A 22,949-nucleotide genomic window follows, 5' to 3' on the forward strand; every position below is an offset into this window, starting at 1 on the left:
TTTGGGACTCGTTGACAATTTTTTGTCCCGCTTAAAACTTACGCCTTGTCGGCTCGGAGCTTCCATTTTTCAGAAATTGTCGTGGCTGTAGTCCCCAGCCTCTTTATACTCTCATATCTTCTGACGCCTTTAGAAGATTTTATATGCTCTTCGCTTATAATGATAGCTTTAATTTTCGCCTGCTCTGACGCGCTTGACTATTATTATATTTTAGAATAGTGGAAAGTGAGGCTTAGCCTATCCTTTCCTTTCTGTTCTTTATGTAGGTGCATTTTTAAAAATATTTTGTTATTATATCATTACAATTATATTATATATTCCTATATACCTTTCGTCTGATATATGGTAGCGTTTCTCTAGCCTACCTGACCAGTTTGACTCTGTCGAATCTTCGGAAGGTAGGCTAAGCTGGCCCCAGTCTTCCTTCCTACCCTGGCTTCTAGGCCTAGGTAAGGTAGGTTTTCTTGGGTGGCCTTCGTTCGAGTTTTGGATGCTGGCCCATCCTCCTGACCAGTTTGATTCATCAAATCTGAAGGTTTGGTGCCAGTGCCCCTTTCTCGCTCGTCTCTGGCGTGTCCTAGCCTACCTGGCCAGGTGTTAACTCGAAGGTTAGGCGAGGATATAGATATTATCTATTTCGCCTTCTTGTGTTTATCTCACTCCCCATTTTATCAGACGTGGTCTCATGGCTTCTCCTTTGGGGCATTTTAGAACAATGCTCATTTGCCCCTTCGGTTGAGATGACGCCATGGAAGGTGTTTAGGCATCTGACCTATTGCAGTCGCCATGTTTTCTCTGCCCCTGCTTCTCCGCTGCTCCGCTTATCCGATCCGTTCCGGCGGCTATCGTTAGCTCGCTTTTAGTTCCTAGTTGGAACAATAGCTTGAGCCGCGTTGCCCCTTCTTTTTATGGCGAATTGTGGAGATGCCGGGCTGAATGCTAATTTCAATGTTAGTTATTATTTGGTTTCCGTGAACTGTGTTCCGGAAATCAGTCCCGAACCTTTCGTTCGGCGCTAGCCCTCCCCTCGGTTGTTGATTTCTGTGTGGTTAATTTTACGACGCCTCGGTGTCATCGAATTGCTTCCGTGATCGACTTCAGGCTTGGCCTCCTGTTCAGATTGTACTGGAATGTTCCGCGAACCTTATTGTTTACCCCAGATCTCAACTCCGGCGTGGGAGGGAATATTATTACTTTAAGTTTTATTAGTTTAGTCTTCACCACAGCCGTGAAGCTGTTCCGCATTATCTCCTTTGATACTCATGTCAAATTCCTCTTACAGGTGGTTCATTGTCAGAGCCGGGCTGTAACGCCTATCTGCAGCAACCCTGGGCCCACAGCATGCAGGTCGCGATGCCAGCTGCACAGTCGAGGTGGATGATCATCTCGCCTGGCATCCAGATGGCTGCGATGTATGCTATTCTTTATCAGGACGTGATTGATGATTCGGCACGTTAACCTTTTGGCATACACGCATGAATATTTCAAACATCTTTGAAGTACATCTATAACGGAAGAATTTATACGTCAATTCCTTATATTGACATTATATCTGGTTTCAGGTCCCTTGGTCCCGCCAAGCCTCATCTCTTGCTGCTCTAAAGATCTGGGTCGGCGGATTCGGTCGCAACGTTGGTCAGGGATGCTCCAATGTGCTGGCAGAGGACATTTGTAACGTCCTGTACCCTATGGCCAGGTCCTCTGCAGCAGTAGCCCCTGAAGTGGCGGAGCCCCTGATTAACAGGATTAGGATCGAGACCCAGGTCCTGCCGGAGGAACAGCAAGAACTATGCGGTGAAGTGGCGAGGAAGTGGCCATCATCAATATCAGTGTTGAACCGATGGTCATCGATCTGGAGGAGGAAGGTAGGGATGTAAGTGAGGCAGGTAGATTTAAAAATTCAAGGTCTTTTAGTTCTCCTGCGTCTTCGTCTTCATCCTTCCAAGGTTTCTAAGGTCTCCACCCTAGTCCGTTCGGGGTCGGTGATCCCAAGGTGAAGTCCTTAATGAAGACGCCCAAGACATTACCCAAAGTGTCAAAACCCCGAAGATCCCGGCCATGCCGAAGTTCCGCCAGGTCGTCGTTGGGCCCCAAACCTTCGACTTCCTCCCAGAAGGCTACCCCCTTCTAAGGGGTCGAGACCCAAGACGAGCAGGTCTAAAAAACCTGAATTTGACCCTGAGGCCTTCATGAAGCTTTAATGAAGAAACTATCCGACCAGGTTAACTCCCAATTTGAGACGATGTGTCGAGATCTCGCCGAGTCTAGAGACATCTGGCAAGTATGTTCAGTCTTTGGCTGAGAGACTGAAAACCCAGGAGGATTCGCTTGCCGGACTAGTTAATTCCAGGTCCGGTACAGCAGGGGTTACTCCATCCCGGACGCCTTGAAGCTACCTGCTTATGAGGACTGTAACCCTTGGCGCCTCACCTTTAATGCCCCCTATGCAAATGGTAAATTAACCATTGAAGGTTGCGGCACCCGCCCTGTGGAAGACTACGAGTTCTTCCCGGCGGATCTTGTTTTTCCTTTCCCTGGGGATACGCCTGTTTATTGGAGGAAGCCCTGGTGAGGGGAAGACAAGGTCCCCAAGGAGACGGTGATCTTCCCAGGTATCAGGCACAGTCGGCATGGGTCAGAATACTCTGACTGGGAGTGCGCTAATACCAAGCTAACTCCCCACAAGGGGCGTATACTACGATGTTCGTTGTCCACGAGGACATTCCACCCCTTGTACATCTAAGATAGCAGAACTAACTCTGCAGGCCGGAATAGAGGAGAAGCCGATGCCACAGCTTCGTGAGATGGACCCTACATCTCTTCTCTTTCCGGGAGACCTGGATTGCTGGGTTGGGGCTCCTGAAACATTTACAGTGGGTAGGCTGGATCCGGAGTGCGCTTCAGATCTTTTCAGCGAGCAGTTGCCCAGGATTCCGGAGTCTCTGATTAAAGCAGAATATGATGCTAGGTGCCGTCTCAGCAGATCCATCAACTCCGTCACCTCGGAGGAGTTGACATCTGCTGTATACAAGGATAAACCTCTTTTCCGGATCCTGACTAAGTCACTTCTAGCTTCATTCCAGAGTGACTTATACGATTTTGTGGTAGCAAGGCGGAACTGCCGGAAACATGTGCTGGCTGACGCCTCCATCTGACACGAGCCAAACAGGCTCATTAAATCTTCTGTCTGGGGTACTAACCTCTTTCCTGAGGACGTGGTCAACACCGTCATCAGCGAGGCTTCCAGGGCCAATCAGAATCTTAGGATTCGTTGGGGACTTCCTTTTAAGAGGAAGTCTTCTAAGTCTTCGGGCCCTCAGCCTAAAGGAAGAAAGAGGACAAGGAGGTACCATCCATACAAGGCACCCCAGACCCAGACAGTTGTCCAGGCAGTTCCAGTTACTCAAATTGCCCAACCTTCCACCTCCAAGGGACAACCCCATATGTCTTGCTGAACCAGCCAACTCACCACCCTGCTGGTTCAGCGGCTTATGTAACTTCTCCAGCCTTCAACCCCGCCTATGAATCTCAGGGTTCATTTCAAGGCAACCGCCAGTCTAGGGGTGTTAGAGGTCGAGGCGGTTTTCGGTATAGGGCCGTATCCAGACCCCAGTCTAGAGGCAGAGGCTCAAGAGGAGGCAGAGACAATAAGCCCTCAAACAAATGAGCCTCCTCAGGTAGGTGGGAGCTTACGCCTTTACAGGGACCATTGGACTTTCAGTACATGGGCCCACAGTATTGTTTCAAAAGGTCTAGGGTGGAGCTGGATAGAAGGGCCTCCTCCACCAGTCAGATTCTATCAGACCCCAACACCGGATCTGTTAGAATACGCAAAAGACCTTCTTTTAAAGAAGGCAATAAAGAAAGTCACGCATCTAAAATTTCAAGGACGCTTGTTCAGCGTACCAAAGAAAGACTCAGACAAAAGAAGAGTGATATTAGACCTATCAACTCTGAATTCTTATATTCAATGCGACAAGTTCCGCATGTTGACCGTCTCTCAGGTGCGGACCTTACTTCCCCATGGGGCCATCACCACCTCTATAGATCTTACAGACGCTTATTATCATGTCCCCATAGCTAGAAACTTCTCTCCCTATCTAGGGTTCAGACTAGGCAAACAGGCTTACTCCTTCAGAGTAATGCCTTTCAGCTCAACATAGCACCCAGGATCTTCACCAAACTAGAGAAGCTGTGGTACAGGAACTGAGGTCTCAAGGCATCAGGCTCGTGGCTTATCTAGACGAGTGGCTAATCTGGGCTCCCAACATCACCGAGTGCCGGAAGGCGACCAGAAATATCATTCAGTTTCTAGAGTATCTAGGATTTCACATAAATACAAAGAAATCTCGTCTGATTCCGGCATCCCGATTTCAATGGCTGGGTATCCAGTGGGATTTAAACACCCACAAACTTTCAATCCCGCCAGCAAAATGCAAAGAGATAGCCAAAGCAATGAGACAGTTTCTCAGGTGCAAACGAGCCTCTTGTCGCACTCAAGAAAGAATCTTAGGTTCTCTTCAGTTTGCATCAGTAACAGACCTACTTCTCAAAGCAAAACTGAAGGACATAAATCGAGTGTGGCGGAGTTGAGCCAATTACAATCTCAGGGACAAAGTCTCCCTCATACCTCCAGTCTTAAAGAAAAGACTTCGACCTTGGACAATGGCCAAAAGTCTTTCCAAATCAATTCCTCTACAATTCCCTCCACCAGCTCTGATCATCCACACGGACGCATCTCTCACCGGATGGGGAGGTTACTCACAATACAAGAAAGTTCAAGGAACCTGGTCGAATCTTTTCGTCACTTCCATATCAATATTCTAGAGGCAATGGCGGTTTTCCTGACTCTGAAACGCTTACGTCCAGCCAGGAACATACATATCAGATTAGTCCTGACAGTGCAGTGATAGTTCATTGCCTGAACAGGGAGGTTCCAAATCAAGTCACATTAATCATGCAATGATAGCAATCTTTTCATTAGCAATGAAAAATCATTGGCATTTGGTCTCTGGACAGGAATTCCTTCAACTGGATTTGCCAACAGATTCCGGGACTCAGGTGGACCTGTTTGCCACGGAATCAATCACAAGCTACCGTGTTATATAGCTCCGAACCTGACCCTCGGGCTCTACGCCACGGACGCAATGTCAGTAGACTGGAACAAATGGCAGAAAGTCTACCTATTCCCTCCAGTAAATCTTCTGTGGAAAGTTCTACACAAACTCAGGTCATTCAAAGGTCGGATAGCTCTAGTAGCCCCAACTGGCCAAAGAGCAGCTGGTTTCCTCTTCTATTAGAGCTGAAACTCAGAGCCATTCAGATTCCTCATCCAAAATTAACCTAAGTAGTACAAACTCAGACTGTGTCAGCTTCCTCAGGAATGCTGAATGCCCTAACTTTATGGATTTCATGAAGTTTACGGCACAAAAAATGCTAATATTGATCCTCTGAACACAATGTTTCTAGAATCAGATAAGAGAGAATCTACTCTCCGTCAGTATGATTCGCAGTAAGAAAACTTGCCAACTTCCTGAAAGAATCAGACGTTCATACTATGACTACGAATCTCACAATCTCATTTTTTAAGGCCCTTTTTGATAAAGTCCTGGCTGCTAGTACTATTACTACGACTAAATCCGCCTTAAAGAAGATATTTCAGTTGGGATTTAACATTGACTTAACAGATTCGTATTTTTTCTCTATTCTTAAAGCTTGTGTTTGTCTTAGACCAACAACCCGTTAAAAACGGTTTCTTGGTTTTAAATGACGTTTTAAGATTAGCTTCAGACACAAATAATGAATCTTGCTCTTATTCGACTCTTCTTAGGAAAACGCTGTTTTTAATTAGCCTGGCTTCAGGAGCTAGAATCTCTGAACTTTCAGCCCTTTCTAGAGAGTCGAATCATGTGGATTTCCAGCCCATCAGGGAGAGGTTCTACTTTCTCCGACCAAATGTTTTAGCCAAGAAACGAAGATCCTCAAATTAGGTGGTCTCCTGGAAGATTATACCTCTTCTGGAGGATCCTTCCTTATGTCCGGTAGTTACCTTAAAAGCTTACCTTGAAAGGACTTCTCAAAGATCTTCAGGTCCACTTTTTTGTTAGAGAGAATGGTGGAACCATCTCCTTGAATGGTATTAGACAACAAATCCTTTATTTTATTAAACAAGCCAACCCGGATTCAATCCCCAGGTCCATGATATCCGGGCTGTAGCCACCTCAGTTAATTACTTTCAACATATGAATTTTGATGAAATTAAGAAATATACGGGCTGGAAATCCCTAGAGTTTTTAAACGTCACTACCTTAAGTCCTTGGAGGCTCTTAAATTTTCTGCTGTCGCTGCAGGGAACATTGTTTCCCAGAGTCAGCTTAGTATTATGTTATTTTTTGTAATTTGTAATTGTAATTGTAATTTGTAATTTGCTTGCCCTACCAATTGGTATGCCTCTCACCTACCTGCCTCAAACTTGTATTCCGTCCTTTCTACCTTGTTGACTGGATTTGGGTTGCTTCACAAACCACTCCTGTCTTTGTACATACCATACTTGTTAAAAATTTTCACCAATTTTTGTTAATTTAGATGATGGTTTTTAGTTAGATTGTTAAAGCAATATCTTTAGTTACATTGTTTTGTATTGTTTAGGATAAGTAAAAGCTTAACTTGTACAGATTTATATAATTTGTTATACTATTTGGATAAGTAAAAGCATATTCAAAATTAATTTCATTTTCCTTAGTAAAATTTTAGATTTTGACATTTAACTTTTATGTTTACAAGCTTTTATGGCCATTTCTCTGCTACTATTTCACTGGGCGACACAGGTCGATCCCAGAAAAGGGATTTTGACAAAGGAAAAATCTATTTCTGGTGAAGACCTGTGTCATCCAGTGAACCCTTCCCTTTTTTTTTTCCCACCCTAGGCTGGCCAAAGCTTGGGTGCTATTTTGGGATGAAGGTTCTGGGTAGAAGTAGTAGTAGAGCGGAGAAGGACCGCTGTAACGGCACCCCTTAGGTAGAAGGGTTTTGGGAGAGGAGAGGTCTATTTGGGTTAAGCATCTGTGGTAGTGGCTTCCACTCGCTCCTAGATGACATACCGACATCCTATGAGGATGATCGCTCCAGAGGTAGTAACTCTGGCATCCTATTAGCTGTATAGCTTTTTCTCTGGTATATCTAGCAATATTTATACCTAGAAATGTGTGCTATATGGGGACATTTCACTGGGCGACACAGGTCTTCACTCAGAAATAGATTTTTCCTTTGTCAAAATCCACTTATATATTATATATATACAGTATATATATATATATATATATATATATATATATATATATATATATATATATATATATATATATATATATATATATATATGTATATATATATATGTATAAATATATATATATATATATATATATATATATATATATATATATATATATATATATATATATATATATATATATATATATATATATATACATATATATATATATATATATATATATATATATATATATATGTATATGTATATATTTAGTGTATATACACATATATAATGTGTATATCAAATTTTTCTCAGAAAAATTTATATATATGTATATGTATATATATATTCATTTATATGTATATATAGTGTGTATATAAAATTTTTATCAGAAAAGAGTTCTCCCTCATCTTTATGATATTCATGTACATATCTAAAAGAACTTACATATCTAGTGACATTTATAAGAGTTGGAATACAAATTTTACAGTTTCACTGAGTACAAGCCCTCCTTTCCTAACCAGAAAGAATAAATTCTAAAATATTACTCCAAAAATAACACTAGTTCTAAATGAGTTGTAGACTTATCCAACCCACATAGTATCCCATACCTAAGTCAGTATGATTCGTTCCCCCATGGCAGTTTCTTTACGAAAATACCAGACGTGTCTCGTCTGCAACTCCATTAGTAGCAATTAAACAAGCAAGTATGTTGCTCTTGAACTGATTACTTTTAAGATAGATGTAAGTTCTCCTTCTTCCTGACTATGTCAAACCTGTCAGATATAGTCTTCAGCACAACTGCCTTCCTCTCTGAGAAGATACAAGTATTGTGTTAGTTTTAAGGGACTAGTTGTGCACCTTGTATGAACTCAAGGTTATTTGAACATGAGTTTTGTTTTTCATAATTGAAATCATTGCCTTACTCATAGGTCTCTCTTCTCCCCCTCCAAATAATTCAAGATTATGACCATGTGTGAAGAAAGATGTTAGGATTCTTAATTACCTTGAGTGATCTGGACTGTTGTTGTTCTTGCAAACTGTATATAGCTGATTTAAAACATAGAACTGCCACAATATAAGATTACTGTACTGTCAAAGTATTGGCTTGTATATATGAAACCTTTCTTTTACAAGATTGTTGCAGTTTTTATGTTAGTGCATGTAAAAATACATGTAATATTTCAGTTTATAAGACAGAATAATAAACCAATGTTTTCTTTCCACAGAATGGGCCTTTGTTCTTTACAACTATGCCCGTCTCAAGATGATTTTAAAGTCCTTTGAGTCAAAAGTTTCTGATGGCTCACTGTCTCCATTACCTGATATTAAGGACATTGATTTCTCCTTGCTTAAACATGACGTAAGTTACAAGTACAAAATTAGACGTTTTTGGTATTGTCAAGTAACCCCAAGGAAAAGATATCATATGTCATAACACCACCAATAGCATTTCTTTGGTTGGCAGCCTGTAATGAAAATAGCTTTCTGAAAACCTACCAGCACCAAAATAGCAAACAGAACTGTCATCATTAACCCTTCCATACCGGCATGCATCTTAGTCCTTACCTTACTTTTACTAATAAAACTACTTGGTGTCTGAAAATAGCGACTGGTGGTCTATTGCTTCAAGGTTTGCTTTGTGACCATGAGCCTTTTACTAGTTGTCATAAAAGCATCTCACACAAATCTTCATTTCCATTCCTCTTAGTCCCTGTTATCCTCCTCAAAGTGACTTAAATTTTACCGTTAAATTTCCAGGTGCCTAGTGAGTGAACATTATACCTTCGCCGTGCTTTGATTTTCCTACCACTTCCATTGATGTCTGACATTTGCTGACATTTGATTTGATATTGTAATAAAATTCAGACCTTGCCTGACCTTTTTGCATTCACACTTTTACTAATATGGTTTTAGGTATTTTAACTTTCAAAACTTTGACCCTGGTATTTTCACTGTCACTATGTTGAGCCCTAGTTAACTGTTACTCTGTTTAGCTCACACTTGGTTATTTGACTCCCAGGAATTAATAGGCTTAAAATTTTGCACAATCTCAGATAAACTAAAATCAGAATTTATGGCATTTAGAATTTTCCAATGTGCCATTCAAAATATTTTCCAGTATGCTGTTCAGAATAGTCGACTTTCCTATTATTTGTGATAACAACAGTACAATGTACTTTTTAAATATTTATTAACAATTAAAAGTAATTAATGATACATGTGGAATTTAATAAAAAAAAATATTTACTAAAAGATATTAAAAAGATAAGATTAAATAATAGTTTTAAGAATGTAGTATCCTAGCTACTGCTTTCAAGAACTCTCTTTTTTTTCGTCTTCTTCTGTGGATCATACAGCAAAAGGATATTTTTCAAACATCCGTTCAAGTATGTGTACTATACTTCCTTCTAACTAGTAGTTCATGACCTCCTTCAGACTGAACTTTTTGTAGTTGGGCAAGGTGCTCTTCGTTTTTCAAGCTTGAAATTAAGCTCCCAGATATTGGGATGAATACCAGAAACAGAACGTTGAAGTGATTTATGGTACCCTTCTAAATTGTTATTGGTGCAAGGAAGATCTTGTAGAGCTCTCTCACGTACATTTGCCGTCGGCGATTACTCTGCCTCTTTCGCAACTAAAATATTAAAATAATTCTTGGGGGAGGTCCTCGTTGGGGATTTTAAAGCCACTTCTACTTACGGGAATTGGGGGAACAACTTCATTCAACCAATGCCATTTCCGTATGTTCCGACTTAAGCATGAAACTGATGATAATTCAGCTATTTCATCTTTACCTAAGGATTCACTAGTTGTCACAATAAGTGACTGAGAAGTTTCCTGGCTTGAGAGTGTGGTGGCCTTCAGCTCAGTTAATGTCTCACGAATTTTTGACTTTGTGCCACATGAACTGTGATGACGTTCAGCAACACACCAGTACAGTGTTTTCTGTCTTTCATAGATGCAGTTTAAGTCATCTATGAATTTTTTCCTCCATGGGTGATCTGAATGGTATGAGACATGGGTATAAAAAGTTCTTTATACACCCAGAAGCTCAGATACAACTGCCAAATGTTACTGATGTACTTGAATAAAAAATATGTAAACTTAGCCTTTAACTTGCTAAATAATGAAATTATGTAATAACCATTCCCAAATGAAGTAATTGCCTTAAGCTATTTAAAAAAATATGCTTCCTCTATAAGCTGGTTATTTATTTTGGATATTAAATTACTTGGTGTTAAAGAAACCAGATCTCAACTTACTGGGAGTCAAATTACTGGAAGTGAAATTACTAGAATAAAAGAATAAAAATTGTGCCTAAGTTTCTTCTGCGCAATCGAGTTTTCTGTACAGCTGTATAATCAAGGTCACCAAAAATAGAACTGTCTTTCGGCGGTCTTGGTACAGTATTGTATGAGCCACGGCCCAAGAAACTGGTGATAACCTGTCCTATAGCGTTGCCAGATGCATGATTATGGCTGACTTTAAACTTAAATAAAATAAAAACTACCGAGGCTAGAGGGCTGCAATTTGGTTGTTTGATGATTGGAGGTGGATGATCAACATACCAATTTGCAGCCCTCTAGCCTCGGTAGTTTTTAAGATCTGAGAGCAGACAGAAAAAGGCGGATAGACAAAGCCATCTCAATAGTTTTCTTTTACAGAAAACTAAAAACCAAGAGTCTGCATACCAGCCACTGTTAATACATATATAAAAGGCACTATTCACTGTATAACTAGAAACTCCATTTTTTTCACTGTCATGTGTGCAACCCTATATATGTTAATCCATGTGTTCCACTTCCTGTTATTCCAGGTTGTCAGGCTACCTACAAGAGTCTGGGTAGAAGAGACTCTTTAGCCTTGTCAAGTAACTCTTTTAGGAGAAGGGTACTACAATATCGAATCAGTGGGTGGAAGGAACCCTTTAACTTTGCTAGGCAACCCTTCTAAGAGGAGGTTACTCTGAATACAACCTTGGACTGTGCCATAGCCATTGTACCACAGCATTCCATAGTCTTGGGTTTGAGTTCCCTTGCCTGGAGGTACAATCAGTCATTTAGTCTCTCTTTTGTTCACTTTCCTGTTTTTTCAAAAAGTATGTTGGACAGGCTGATGAGAAAGCAAAGTTGCTTGGTGGAATATTAGGAAAGTGCCTTCATCTTTACCTGATCTTATCCTTCTGAGCATTTTACAATTTCTAAATCCATCCTGACTGTCCTTCCCAGATGTTGTGGCAAACCTGGTGGATTTCTTAGTTGCCTTACAAGGTGTGCCATGCCGGCCCCACTTGCCACTCGACCAGTTGCTTCTGGCACTTTCTTTCAATGACATATGGTTGCATTTATTTATATTTTCAACATAATTTTGTAAATAATGTAAATGTTATTGTCAATGGTATTGTTGTTTATTGTTTTTTGATTCTTAAAATGTTAATTTTTGTAAATAATGTAAATGTTATTGTTAATGGTATTGTTGTTTATTGTTTTGTTGATTCTTAAAATGTTAATGTTGTTATGTGGCTATTTATTAGTTTTGCTACTGATTTTATGTCGTTAATTTTAATTCTTTCATGAGACATCGAGTTGACCCTGGGCCTGTTACTCATTACAGTAAGAAAAATGGCAAAGTACTGTAACTAAATAAAAACTCTACGAATTTATCACACCTCATTTCAGTATGCATAAGACTTACCATCTAGAAAAGAATTGGGGGAGGGTACGACATCACTGGCACAAAAGTGGGTGGGGTGTGGGAAGGGGTGACGTAAAAATAACTGAAAATTACAGATATTAGTGTCTAATCCATAGTTTTTGAGGTTGCTGAGATGAATGGTGACATCCCAATGTAGTTTAAGTCCAAGTTCAGCCTGAACAGAAGGGAGGGTAGAAAGGGTGAAAAATATACTGTCAAAAATGAAAGATATTGTAAGGACTGGGTATTGAGTGACATACTGGCTGGGTGTTTACTGGTTTATTGGTAGTTCCTTACTGAGATAAATGTACAGAATCTGCAGAGATGTTATTGGCCAGTGCAGACCACAACGTAGCGTGTACACACAGACAGAGCAAAACAGAGATACTGACTCAGACATCTGTGTTTGTTGGCAGACAAACACATTATGCGATATTGATAGACATGATTAACATACAATGATGAAACATATATCAATGGAAAGGCCAGGAAATTCTACATATGGCCAATTGAATGAGATTCAAGACAGATTAATGAATACAGTGCAGTAGCATAATATGTGTAAAATGGAGAGATGTTTGGCATCTTCACAAACAGAAACACACATACAGCTTGGTACAGAAGATTCGGTGGAACATTATGAGTACATGATTAGAATGCTTGCAAGGCAATGCAAGTAATGGTGATTGTACACAAAACAAGACAACAATGGTTAGGAGAAACAGATGGAAATATTGTATGGTTGAAATCGCGTTCCTTTAGGAAAGAAAACGAGATGCTGTTGTTTTGTCTTGGCCACTCCGATGGATGACGATTGACGAACACACGAACACACACGTGTTTGGAAGAGACAGCGTCGGGCTCTTACAAACAAATACTCTCCCGCAAGACGTGGGTAACGTCTGATTAATCGGCTCGGCTTCGGAGACGACTTCTCAGGCGGAGGGTGCCGTACCTTTGTGTTTGGAAGAGACAGCGTCGGGGCGACGGGCTCTTACAATATTAGTGTCTGATCCATAGTTTCTGAGGTTGCTGAGATGAATACACTCCCAATGCCCTTTAAGCCTAAGTTCAGCCCCGATAGGAAGGTCGGGGGGGTGAGAAGGGGGTGAAATATAAAATGTCAAAAATGCTAGGCAATGTAATTGAAGCAACTATCTTAACAGGAACAGGAGAGAGTAAGAGGGAGAGGCAATGACAGAGTAGAGGGGGTATTGGGAATGGAGAGAGAGAGAGTTTATCAGTTGTCATTCAGAGTTTTCTCAGGCAGTGCTGGGTTGATTAGCTAGTATGTGTGTGTATATACATATATATATATATATATAATATATATATATATACAGTATATATGTACACTTCATATATATATGTATATATATATATATATATATATATATATATATATATATATATATATATATATATATATATATATATATATATATATATATATATATATATATATACATATAAATATATATATATTTTTATGTTTTTTACTGGACAATCTGGTTTTGAGATAGTTTCTGTGAGACAGGTAGCAACAGCTACAGAGAATTTAGCCTTGTGATTCTGACTTGGTGGGTCCAGTGAAACATAAAACAAGAGAAAAAGGGGGAATTTCATGAGCGTAAGGCTCTTACTTCTGTGTATTTAATTTATTCCAAGTTCTTTATATTTGTGGGATAGCTAGCAACAGCTAATAGCTAATTACAGAGATCCGTAGCAAGATGTCATCAATGTTACATGGGTCGGTCCATTAAATAGTTTGTTACTTATTTCATTGGTTTATATCGCCATGCTTACCTAAGCCAAAATTAAAGCTCGAAAGGACACATACTGAAAAAGATTAGGTTGCCAGCTGAAACTAGTATAACAGAAAATAAATGTTTATTGCATAACCGCATAAATTAATTCAGCAAACTTACAGGAAAACTAGTCTCAACAAAAAAAGTAAAATAAAAAGGAAATGGATTATTTACAGGAACTAACAGCAGCTCAAAATATTAGTCCTAATCAAGACAAAATACCTAAATGCTAAATGGAAATAATTGCAACAGATTACTAAGTCTCTTCAAACTCATTTATTAGGCTGTTTAATGCAGTGAACGTCGAAATGTGGTTTCTTGGCACTGATGATGCAGATTCTTCTCCAAACAAGCGGGAATGTCCAAGCTCACGGTATACACTTTTCTGGAAAAGATGTGTCCAGATAACAGTCTTGTACCAAAGAAACTCTCACTCGTCATTACATAATCACAAGGGATGAATCTTATATCAAGAATAATACTGTTAACACCATGGAGGATAAGTTATGTTATTTCACTAGACAACAATAATTGTACTTAATATATGACTTCATAAATGGGATATGCTTTACTAGGAGTTCTTAGTCAGGGACTGTTTAAGAGATGAAAATTTGAACAAGGAAAATGAGAGTTTCAGTTGCAGGGAAAGAGAACTGGGAGTAATTGTCACAATCAGACTTACCGCTGGGGTGAGATAATGCAGTGATCAGTTTCATTAAGATTCCTTGGTCAGTTTGGAATAACAGTTTCTTCCACGTGTTGAGGACAAAGGGGAGAGACAAAGTGAGCTCAGAGAGATCTGCACGTCCTACTCTGAGGATATCTACACTGAGAGTCCTCATGCTTGGGTGGCTTTCGGCTGCTTGCTTCAGGGTCTTCCCACCAAGCCGACTTTGGGCTTGGTCATGGTCTAGTCTGACAAGGACAAAAAACTCACCAGTGCATGGGTCAAAGGGGACCAAGCTTTAGGAACAGTATCTCTAAGGTCTGTCCTTGCAAAACCTATCCCTTATTTATGGCCCTCTGAGCTAAAAAAAAAAAAAAAAAATCCCCCCCTGTCGACCAGTTGTCTCTTTAGTTTGAAAACAACACCAAGGTCTTCCGCCTTTATTCCCTTTCTCATGCGAGCACTTTACATTGTCTGCCTTTAATAAAACTTATTTTATTATTCTACTAAGAGGCAGGGAGAGAGGTCGAACAGCTTAATATTTATGATATATATATACCTTCCAAGGTATATATATATATATATATATATATATATATATATATATATATATATATATATATATATATATATATATATATATATATATATATAGGTAGTGCTCAGTTACTTATGGGGTTAGGTTCCAAAAACCCATCGTTTGTTGAAATAATCGTAAGTCAAATATAGCCTAGCCTACGCTAGGGTAATCAGTACCATGTATACATATATGGTAGCCTAGCCTACACTACACAGTATACTCTATACATATACAGTATAGTAATTATTAATGTCAGCTAATTCTGCAGGTTCAATGCAGATTGACTTATGATAATTCAGTATAAAGAGAAATTGAATAAAACTAACCAGAGTTAGGATAGCGTACAGTATGGTAATCGATCACGTAAACAGTAGCTAGCCTACAGTATATTCTATACATATATGGTGGAGTAGTAATTATTAATACCAGCTAATTCTGCAGATTCAATGCAGATTGACTTATGATAATTCAGTATAAAAAGAAATTGAATAACAAGAAAAAGAATCAGACTGTTCTGTAAGGGTACTCACCAAGATTTGGTCCGTCGTTGGCACACGTGATTCACGTGAACGTGTCAGGCTGTTCATGGCTACGGAAAACTAAAAATCGGAAGAGGAGGAGGATGATAAAGCTTCAGGATCATCAACTCGCTCCTCTTCAGATAGTATTTCTTCTTCTGTTAGTTCAGGTGTTTCAAAATTAAGAGATGAAGGGGATCGAGGCTCAGATGTTGGGGTAGGGTGCGGTGGGGGTAGGGGAGGGCAGAAGGCGATGCTACTGGAGTTGTTCTCTTAAAGAAGTGTTCCATCGAACGGTTGCATAGTGCGTTTTTTCGTTCTTCGTAAATGACTTGGTAACGTGCAACAGCGTCTTGATGTGCTCTTTTAACTTTAGCAAACCGTTCCATGTTCCCATCCATTTCACTCAAACGTTTCAGTCCATGTTCAAATGAGGCAAAAACCTGTGCTAGTGCTTTAGTCGTAAACTTTTGCTCTGGCTCTTCTTCAATTTCTTCTTCCTCGTCTGCTCTTTTTCTCTCTTCTGCAAGCGCAATTAAATCTTCTGCCGTAAGCTCTACATCTTGCACATCTAAAAGATCTTGGATGTCTTCCTCATCAATTTCTAAATCTAAACTTCTCCCAAGTGTCACGATCTTTTTATTAATTTCCACAACTTCTTTATCTTTATTGAAACCTTTGAATGAGTTCACATACACTTGCAGCAGATTTTTCCAAACCCCATTCATACAGTCTTTCTTTACCTCCTTCCACGCCTTTCCAATGTTCATAATGGAGTTCAGAACATTGAATTCCTTCCAGAAAGTCCTGAGATCTTTCTCATCATTATCCATAGCCTGAACAGCCTGAGCAAACATGTTCCAAGATAATAGGCCTTGAACGAAAGCAACAGCACCCTGATCCATGGGTTGTATGAGAGAGGTTGTGTTTGGTGGCAGAAACACAACTTTACGTTCTTGTTAATATCTCCGATGTTATGAGGGTGGCCAGGAGCATTGTCTAGAATCAGCAGAATTTTGAAGGGGATTTTGTTTTCCCTACAATAATCTTTCACTTCTGGAATAAAGCATCGCACAAACCAGTCTTCGAACAGCATTGCAGTCATCCATGCTTTCTTATTATGACGGTAATGCACAGGAAGCGTATGCTTGTCGATTCTCTTTAATGCCCTTGGATTTTCGGAGTGATAAACCATGAGTGGCTTAAGTTTATACCCAGCCACATTTCCCCCAAGCAGAAGAGTCAGTCGATCTTTGTATGCTTTAAACCCAGGCATCATTGTTGCTTCTTTATGGATGTAGGACCGTTGAGGCATACACTTCCAATACAGTCCTGTTTCAATCGACATTAAAAATCTGCTCCAGCAAGTACCCTTCATCAATGACGATCTTTTGCAGAATATCCTTGAATTTAGCGGCTCCTTCGGCCAGCGCTTGCTGCCACTGCTAATTTTCACACTATGAAAATTATGACGGTTTTTGAAATAGATGAAACCATCCAGCACTTGCTACAAAACTTTTGTAGTGGTTATCATCATAGTTTTTCTTCAGTTCATCGAAAAGCATGCGAGCCTTTGTTTGGATGGTTAAGAGGCTGTGTGACATACATTTCTGTATCTGGTCCTCCATCCACGTGACCAGTAACTGCTCCATTTCTTCCAAAGGTCCTATCCTCTTCTTTGAAATAAGCGAATGAACTGAAGCAGATGCCCTTATAGCGTTCATTATCCGTTTCTCGTCTTTAAGGATGGTGGATACCGTCGACTGAGATAGATGTTCGTCACGTGCGATTACCATGACTGGCTTTCCAGCGGCACGCTGGTTGATAATTTTCATTTTCTGCTCCAGAGTGATAGACTGCCTCTTCTTTTTTTTCACTACCAGCACGAGACACACTTGGGTGTTTGGCAGACATAGTGATACAAATTTGAGTTTTAGAGTTTGGTGTATTTACAAAAGCACAAAAATCGCAAACGAATACTGACCTATTTTAACTTCCGCACAACGAGAGCAAGCAAGGTCGACTCATTGAATTAATGTACCTATTCCAGCCTCTCGCCCAACGTATCGTACACCATACGCTGCCTGATTGTACGTTGTTGCCTGCGCCAGTCACCATAAAATGTAAAAAAATACGTATTTTCAAAATATTGTCGTATCGATATTAATTGCTAACCCCATCGTAAGAGCGAATTATCGTAAGTCGAATCATCGTAACTCGAGCACTACCTGTATATATATATATATACCTTGGAAGATAGCTTTAGAATGTGCTACCACTCTGGTTTTTCTTAAGCACTTTTTGCTAGTTGAGGTAGGTAAGTCCAGGCCCAGCCTCATAAGATATTTAGGGGGTGCTTATGTGCCTGTTGTGTTTTATTTCTTGGCTGTTACCCATCTAAGTAAAAGTGACTCAGCATTGCTGAATATGTGTTTTTATGTTTATATGTGATTACATATTTTAACCATAATTTTAATTTCTAGGAATTCTAGTGACCTACCGTAACAAATACTTGATAGCTGCTTTCTTACAGGAGGAATGGACGCTTGTTTGGGAATATGTCATCCGCTGGCCAGAAATCGTAGAGGAGTTTGCCACTGCCTTTGTGAAGAATCCCACCAAAATCAAGACATCTACTGTTGTAAAGTTCCTTAGTACTTTGTCTCACCGCTTTAGCGTCTACTATCGTCGTTTTCGTGTTCTGGTGTCTGGAGATTTTCCACATCTAATGCCGTTAATGTATTCTAGATTATATTTTTTAAAATCTATTATGATGATTATGGATATTTGTTTTAATGTGTTGGGAGTGGATTCTCCTCCTGAATGCATGTAAGATAATTTAGAATGAAGTTCTTGATGATATTTTTGTAAGTCTTGTGAAATGTAGTTATTTAATAAATTTATTTATATATAAATGTATGGTTTTTACCAGTATGTTCACTGTACACTTTAGTTATTTAGGCCTAGAAAACTTTTATTTTTACATTAAAATCTATACTTAGCTGAAGGTTACATCACCTTTCTTTGAGGTCATCAGCACAACTGGCTATCGAACACATCTGTTCTTCTGTGGGTTCTGTAAGAACAGGAAACAGGAAATTGGTGGCTTATGATCAGCTCTACCGTGTAATCCTAGCAACCTTAAATCGGATTTTATTTAAGAAAATGGAAATATGGGCAAAAATGCCAAATTATTTATGGTGAACTTGAACTACCAAGGAGGATAGAGAAAAGAATAAGAAAAACAATCAGTCTAAAAATTGTAATGTGCTCACCACAGATGTTGCCAAAGGATTGTAGTTTGGGCCCCCTGAATGGTGCTAATATAATAAGGTGAACTCAGGAATTGATCCCCTCTCATCCTACATGCTTGCATGAAGAAATGATAGAATCTCCATGAATCAAATGTTGCAAAATAATGTAGCGTGGACATGAAGTGCTTAACTAGATGCATATGTAACTATAATGATTGATTACTTCAAAGAAATAAACTATCAGCTGAGTACCCATTTAAAAATTGCCTGTTATACCAAAAAATAAATGTCATTTGCAAAGAAAATCAAGTCAGCATGACTGTTAATAAACAGGCTAAGTACATGCCAAAATCTAAAAATGGTTCTTGTAGTAGTAGTATATAATATATATATATATATATATATATATATATATATATATATATATATATATATATATATATATATATATATATATATATATATATATATATATATATATATATATATATATACACATATATATATATAATATATATAATATATATATATATATATATATATATATATATATATATATATATATATATATATATATATATATATATATATATATATATATATTTATATATATTTATATACAGTGCTCCCCGATTTTTAAGCGGGGATAGGTTCCAGAACCTGCCGCAGAAAATGCAAAGTCTGCAGAAATGCAAACATCCCCTCTTAAAATGCTTATAACTGCCAAATACCTTGTACCCCTTAAACTAAAATGCTTACAACTGCATCTTTTGACATTTCACTGCTTAATTTAAAATTTCAAACAAAAATATACCATAAATTATCATACTAAAACAATTTAATATTTCAAACAAAAAATACACCCCAAACATTCATGCCAAAACACTCAAAGTAACCTTACATTACAGTATTCTCCTACTACGGTTGCTCTTTAAGTAGGCTATATACACCCATAAAATGCTTATAACTTTTAACAGTTCATTGCTAAACTTGACAGTTCAAACAAAAATATACCTCAAACTATCATCCCGGAACACCCTAATATCATTTCAAAGTCATGTTGCAAGATTAAGTACCAACCTACAGCTGTTTACTCATAAATATCCTCTATCATGCAGACATGCATGTTTTCTTTGGCCTACTTAACTTTGCGCATCGTTCTGCACATACTGTAATGCACTGGGCCTGCATTGTACGTATATTGATATTTCCCTGTGCTGTAAGATGATTTTGAAATGATATTTACTGTAAAGGTATGTATTTTAGGATAGTACTAGTACTGTATAGAGCATCTAAAATACGTGGGTAGTTTAGAACGAGAGGACATGTACCCCCAAATAGAATGCTAGGTTTGTTACATCATGTTTGTATATTCATGATTACATACAAATACATTTATGATAAAAAAATTATTTATGACAGCAAGTTCTTGGTTTATGTCTTTTTGTGGTTAGTCCTCCCCATCTCCCATAAATTTATTAAAAAGGTTCTTGTTCTGTCATTCTCTCTCTCTCTCTCTCTCTCTCTCTCTCTCTCTCTCTCTCTCTCTCTCTCTCTCTTTCAGTATACATATACTTAAATGAGAAAACACTGCAAAATATCTATAACACATTATTTCACCTACTGAATCCATTTATACTGTATTGATCTAATCACCATGAAAATATTTAAAATCGAATTTCATAAGTAAACATAAAAAACCCCAAAATAAACAAATCCAGCAAGTTTACGACAGATCAACGGAGGTATTACTCCCATATTTTTTGCTTTGTCTGATTTATTGTACCATAGTTCATTGCAAGTTTAGTTGACTATGATTATCACACATATTATAACAGTACATGAGAAAATATTTTATCACTGTTGATGTTTCATCTCTAATCACCGTAATAATATTTAAAATCCAAATTTCATTTGTAGGCAACACTCAACATTCTTACACTCCTCCCAGCCATTGTGAAGTCTCGTCCCCAGCAAGTTACTGTGATCCGATGTATTAACACTAAAGTCTCTCTCTCTCTCTCTCTCTCTCTCTCTCTCTCTCTCTGAGATAAGAGAAAGATTAATTTTTTATGCATTTATGTTTATATTTTTGTACAGTAAAGTTTTATAGATAAACATGATGTTGCTTTGCCATTCTTTTTTTCATATTTTCCATGCATAATTACTGGACAAGTTTTCGCATTTTAATAAAAGCAGACGGGAAAAATAATTAAAATAACTAGCAAATATTTCAGGTACTGTACAGTATGTGCTATCACCCAATAACACTTTACAGTACAGTAATATAATTTCAAATACATCTTACATTACCCTTAAAAGAGAGAGAGAGAGAGAGAGAAAGGCATCGTAAACTTGTTAAGCTCATTCTGGGACCCACCTATCATTCCAGGTGGGACCCAAAATGAGCTTAACAAGTTTATGATTTGTATTAAAGATTTATTTAATTTGTATTACTGTAAACATTTTATAGATATTTTGCTATGTTTGTAGAGAGAGAGGGGAGAGAGAGACATCGTAAACTTGTTAAGCTCATTCTGGGGCCCACCTGTCATTACAGGATGGGCCGCAGAATGAGCTTAAGAAGTTTACGATTTGTATTACAGATTTATTTAATTTGTATTAAACATTTTATAGGCATTTTGCTGTTTGCATTAGGATTAACATTTGAAAATTAGTAAATCATTTATCGTAAAAATGTATTTAGTCATGAAAATAAAATAAAAATACAGTAATTAGTGAATATTGCTCCATGAAAATATTCACAATTTAGTGAAAATTCCCCTGCAGACAAGTGAATAATGTGTTCCAAAAAAACCTGCAACAAAATGAAACGCAGAAATGTGAAACGATAAAAACGGGGACCACTATATATATATATATATATATATATATATATATATATATATATATATATATATATATATATATATATATATATATATATATATATATATATATATATATATATATATATATATATATATATATATATATATATATATATATATATACACATACATACATACAGGCAGTCCCTGGTTAACTTTGGGGCTTGGTTAATAGCAATCCGGTTTATGGGGCTTGTCTAGCGACGAAAATCTGCAATTTTTGGTGCTGAAAATCACCGATTTCCACTTATCGGGGCTGATAATCAGATACTGGCACCAATATATACCTAACAGAGGCGCCGATAACCGAAAATCTGCACTTTTTGGTGCCAATAAGCCCGAAAATCGCCGATTGTCAGTTAGCGGCGATTTACGGTTATCATCACACCTTCAGAAACAGAACCCCGCCGATAACCGGGTATGCCTGTATATACATATATATATTTATATATATATGTGTGTGTGTATATTATGTATTAGCACGGGAATGGACAAATATAATAGGGATTTTTCATAGACCTTGCAGAACCACTTACCGTGACTAATCGTAATATAGTAACAGATTCTTCTTTATTGCATAATTACAGCATGGCAAATGACAATAGAACACCCATACTATTCTTTATAAAGCAAATCTATGATACAATTTAACAGCAAATATAATTCTACTAAGCTTCCAGAATAAGATAATTAATTATACAAAATTAAAGCACAACAGAGCCTGAGGGCTCAGGAAATGCGATGGGATCCTTGGGACTTCAGTTACAGGAACATCTAGCTTGCAGTAAGACAAGGGTAATGAGACTGCCTCCTGATGGCAGATTTTCCACTAGGCAAGATGTCTGTGAAAGGAGGCGAGGTTAACGAGATAAGACAAATCTGGAAATAGAATAATTCCAGGTAAAGCTTCGTGGATGATGGATTTTTTCCCTAGTATTAACAGCACATGGGAGGAGTGAGTCAATTAATTCACCATGAACAAGGGACAATTAAGTCACTAAAATTATATCATACAGAGAACACAAAAAACACTGGTAATGGGATTTCGAAGAGCATTTAATGGGGAAAAGAAACTTGTGAAATGAAATGATGTTTCAGTAAGAGGAAAAGGGAACTGGTAACTCAAATGTTAATTTCAGATGTTCAGTGGATAATCTCCCTTGCAAGTGCACTTTGCAACAGTGGGCAGATGAATGGACTGGGTCTTCAACAACTGATGGGTGGCTTGTTGCCAGACCTCTTGTGGTCTAAGTTCCAGTT

The 22,949-nt window shown here is 38.2% G+C and overlaps 1 protein-coding gene across 4 annotated transcripts in view; it reads left to right on the forward strand.

The window, feature by feature from the left end:
- LOC136849003 (DALR anticodon-binding domain-containing protein 3) overlaps positions 1 to 18,459 on the forward strand; it is a 291,701-nt gene extending 273,242 nt beyond the window's left edge. For all 4 annotated transcript variants that reach the window (XM_067121844.1, XM_067121853.1, XM_067121860.1 and 1 more), the window contains 2 exons: positions 8,503 to 8,636; positions 18,078 to 18,459. In XM_067121844.1, coding sequence (XP_066977945.1) covers positions 8,503 to 8,636; positions 18,078 to 18,377 — 434 coding nt within the window. In that variant the 3' untranslated portion in view covers positions 18,378 to 18,459. The remainder of the gene's footprint in view (positions 1 to 8,502; positions 8,637 to 18,077) is intronic.
- Positions 18,460 to 22,949: the final 4,490 nt, after the last annotated feature.

This window comes from Macrobrachium rosenbergii, chromosome 2 (assembly GCF_040412425.1).
Source record: "Macrobrachium rosenbergii isolate ZJJX-2024 chromosome 2, ASM4041242v1, whole genome shotgun sequence".
Taxonomy (NCBI): Eukaryota; Metazoa; Arthropoda; class Malacostraca; order Decapoda; family Palaemonidae; genus Macrobrachium; species Macrobrachium rosenbergii.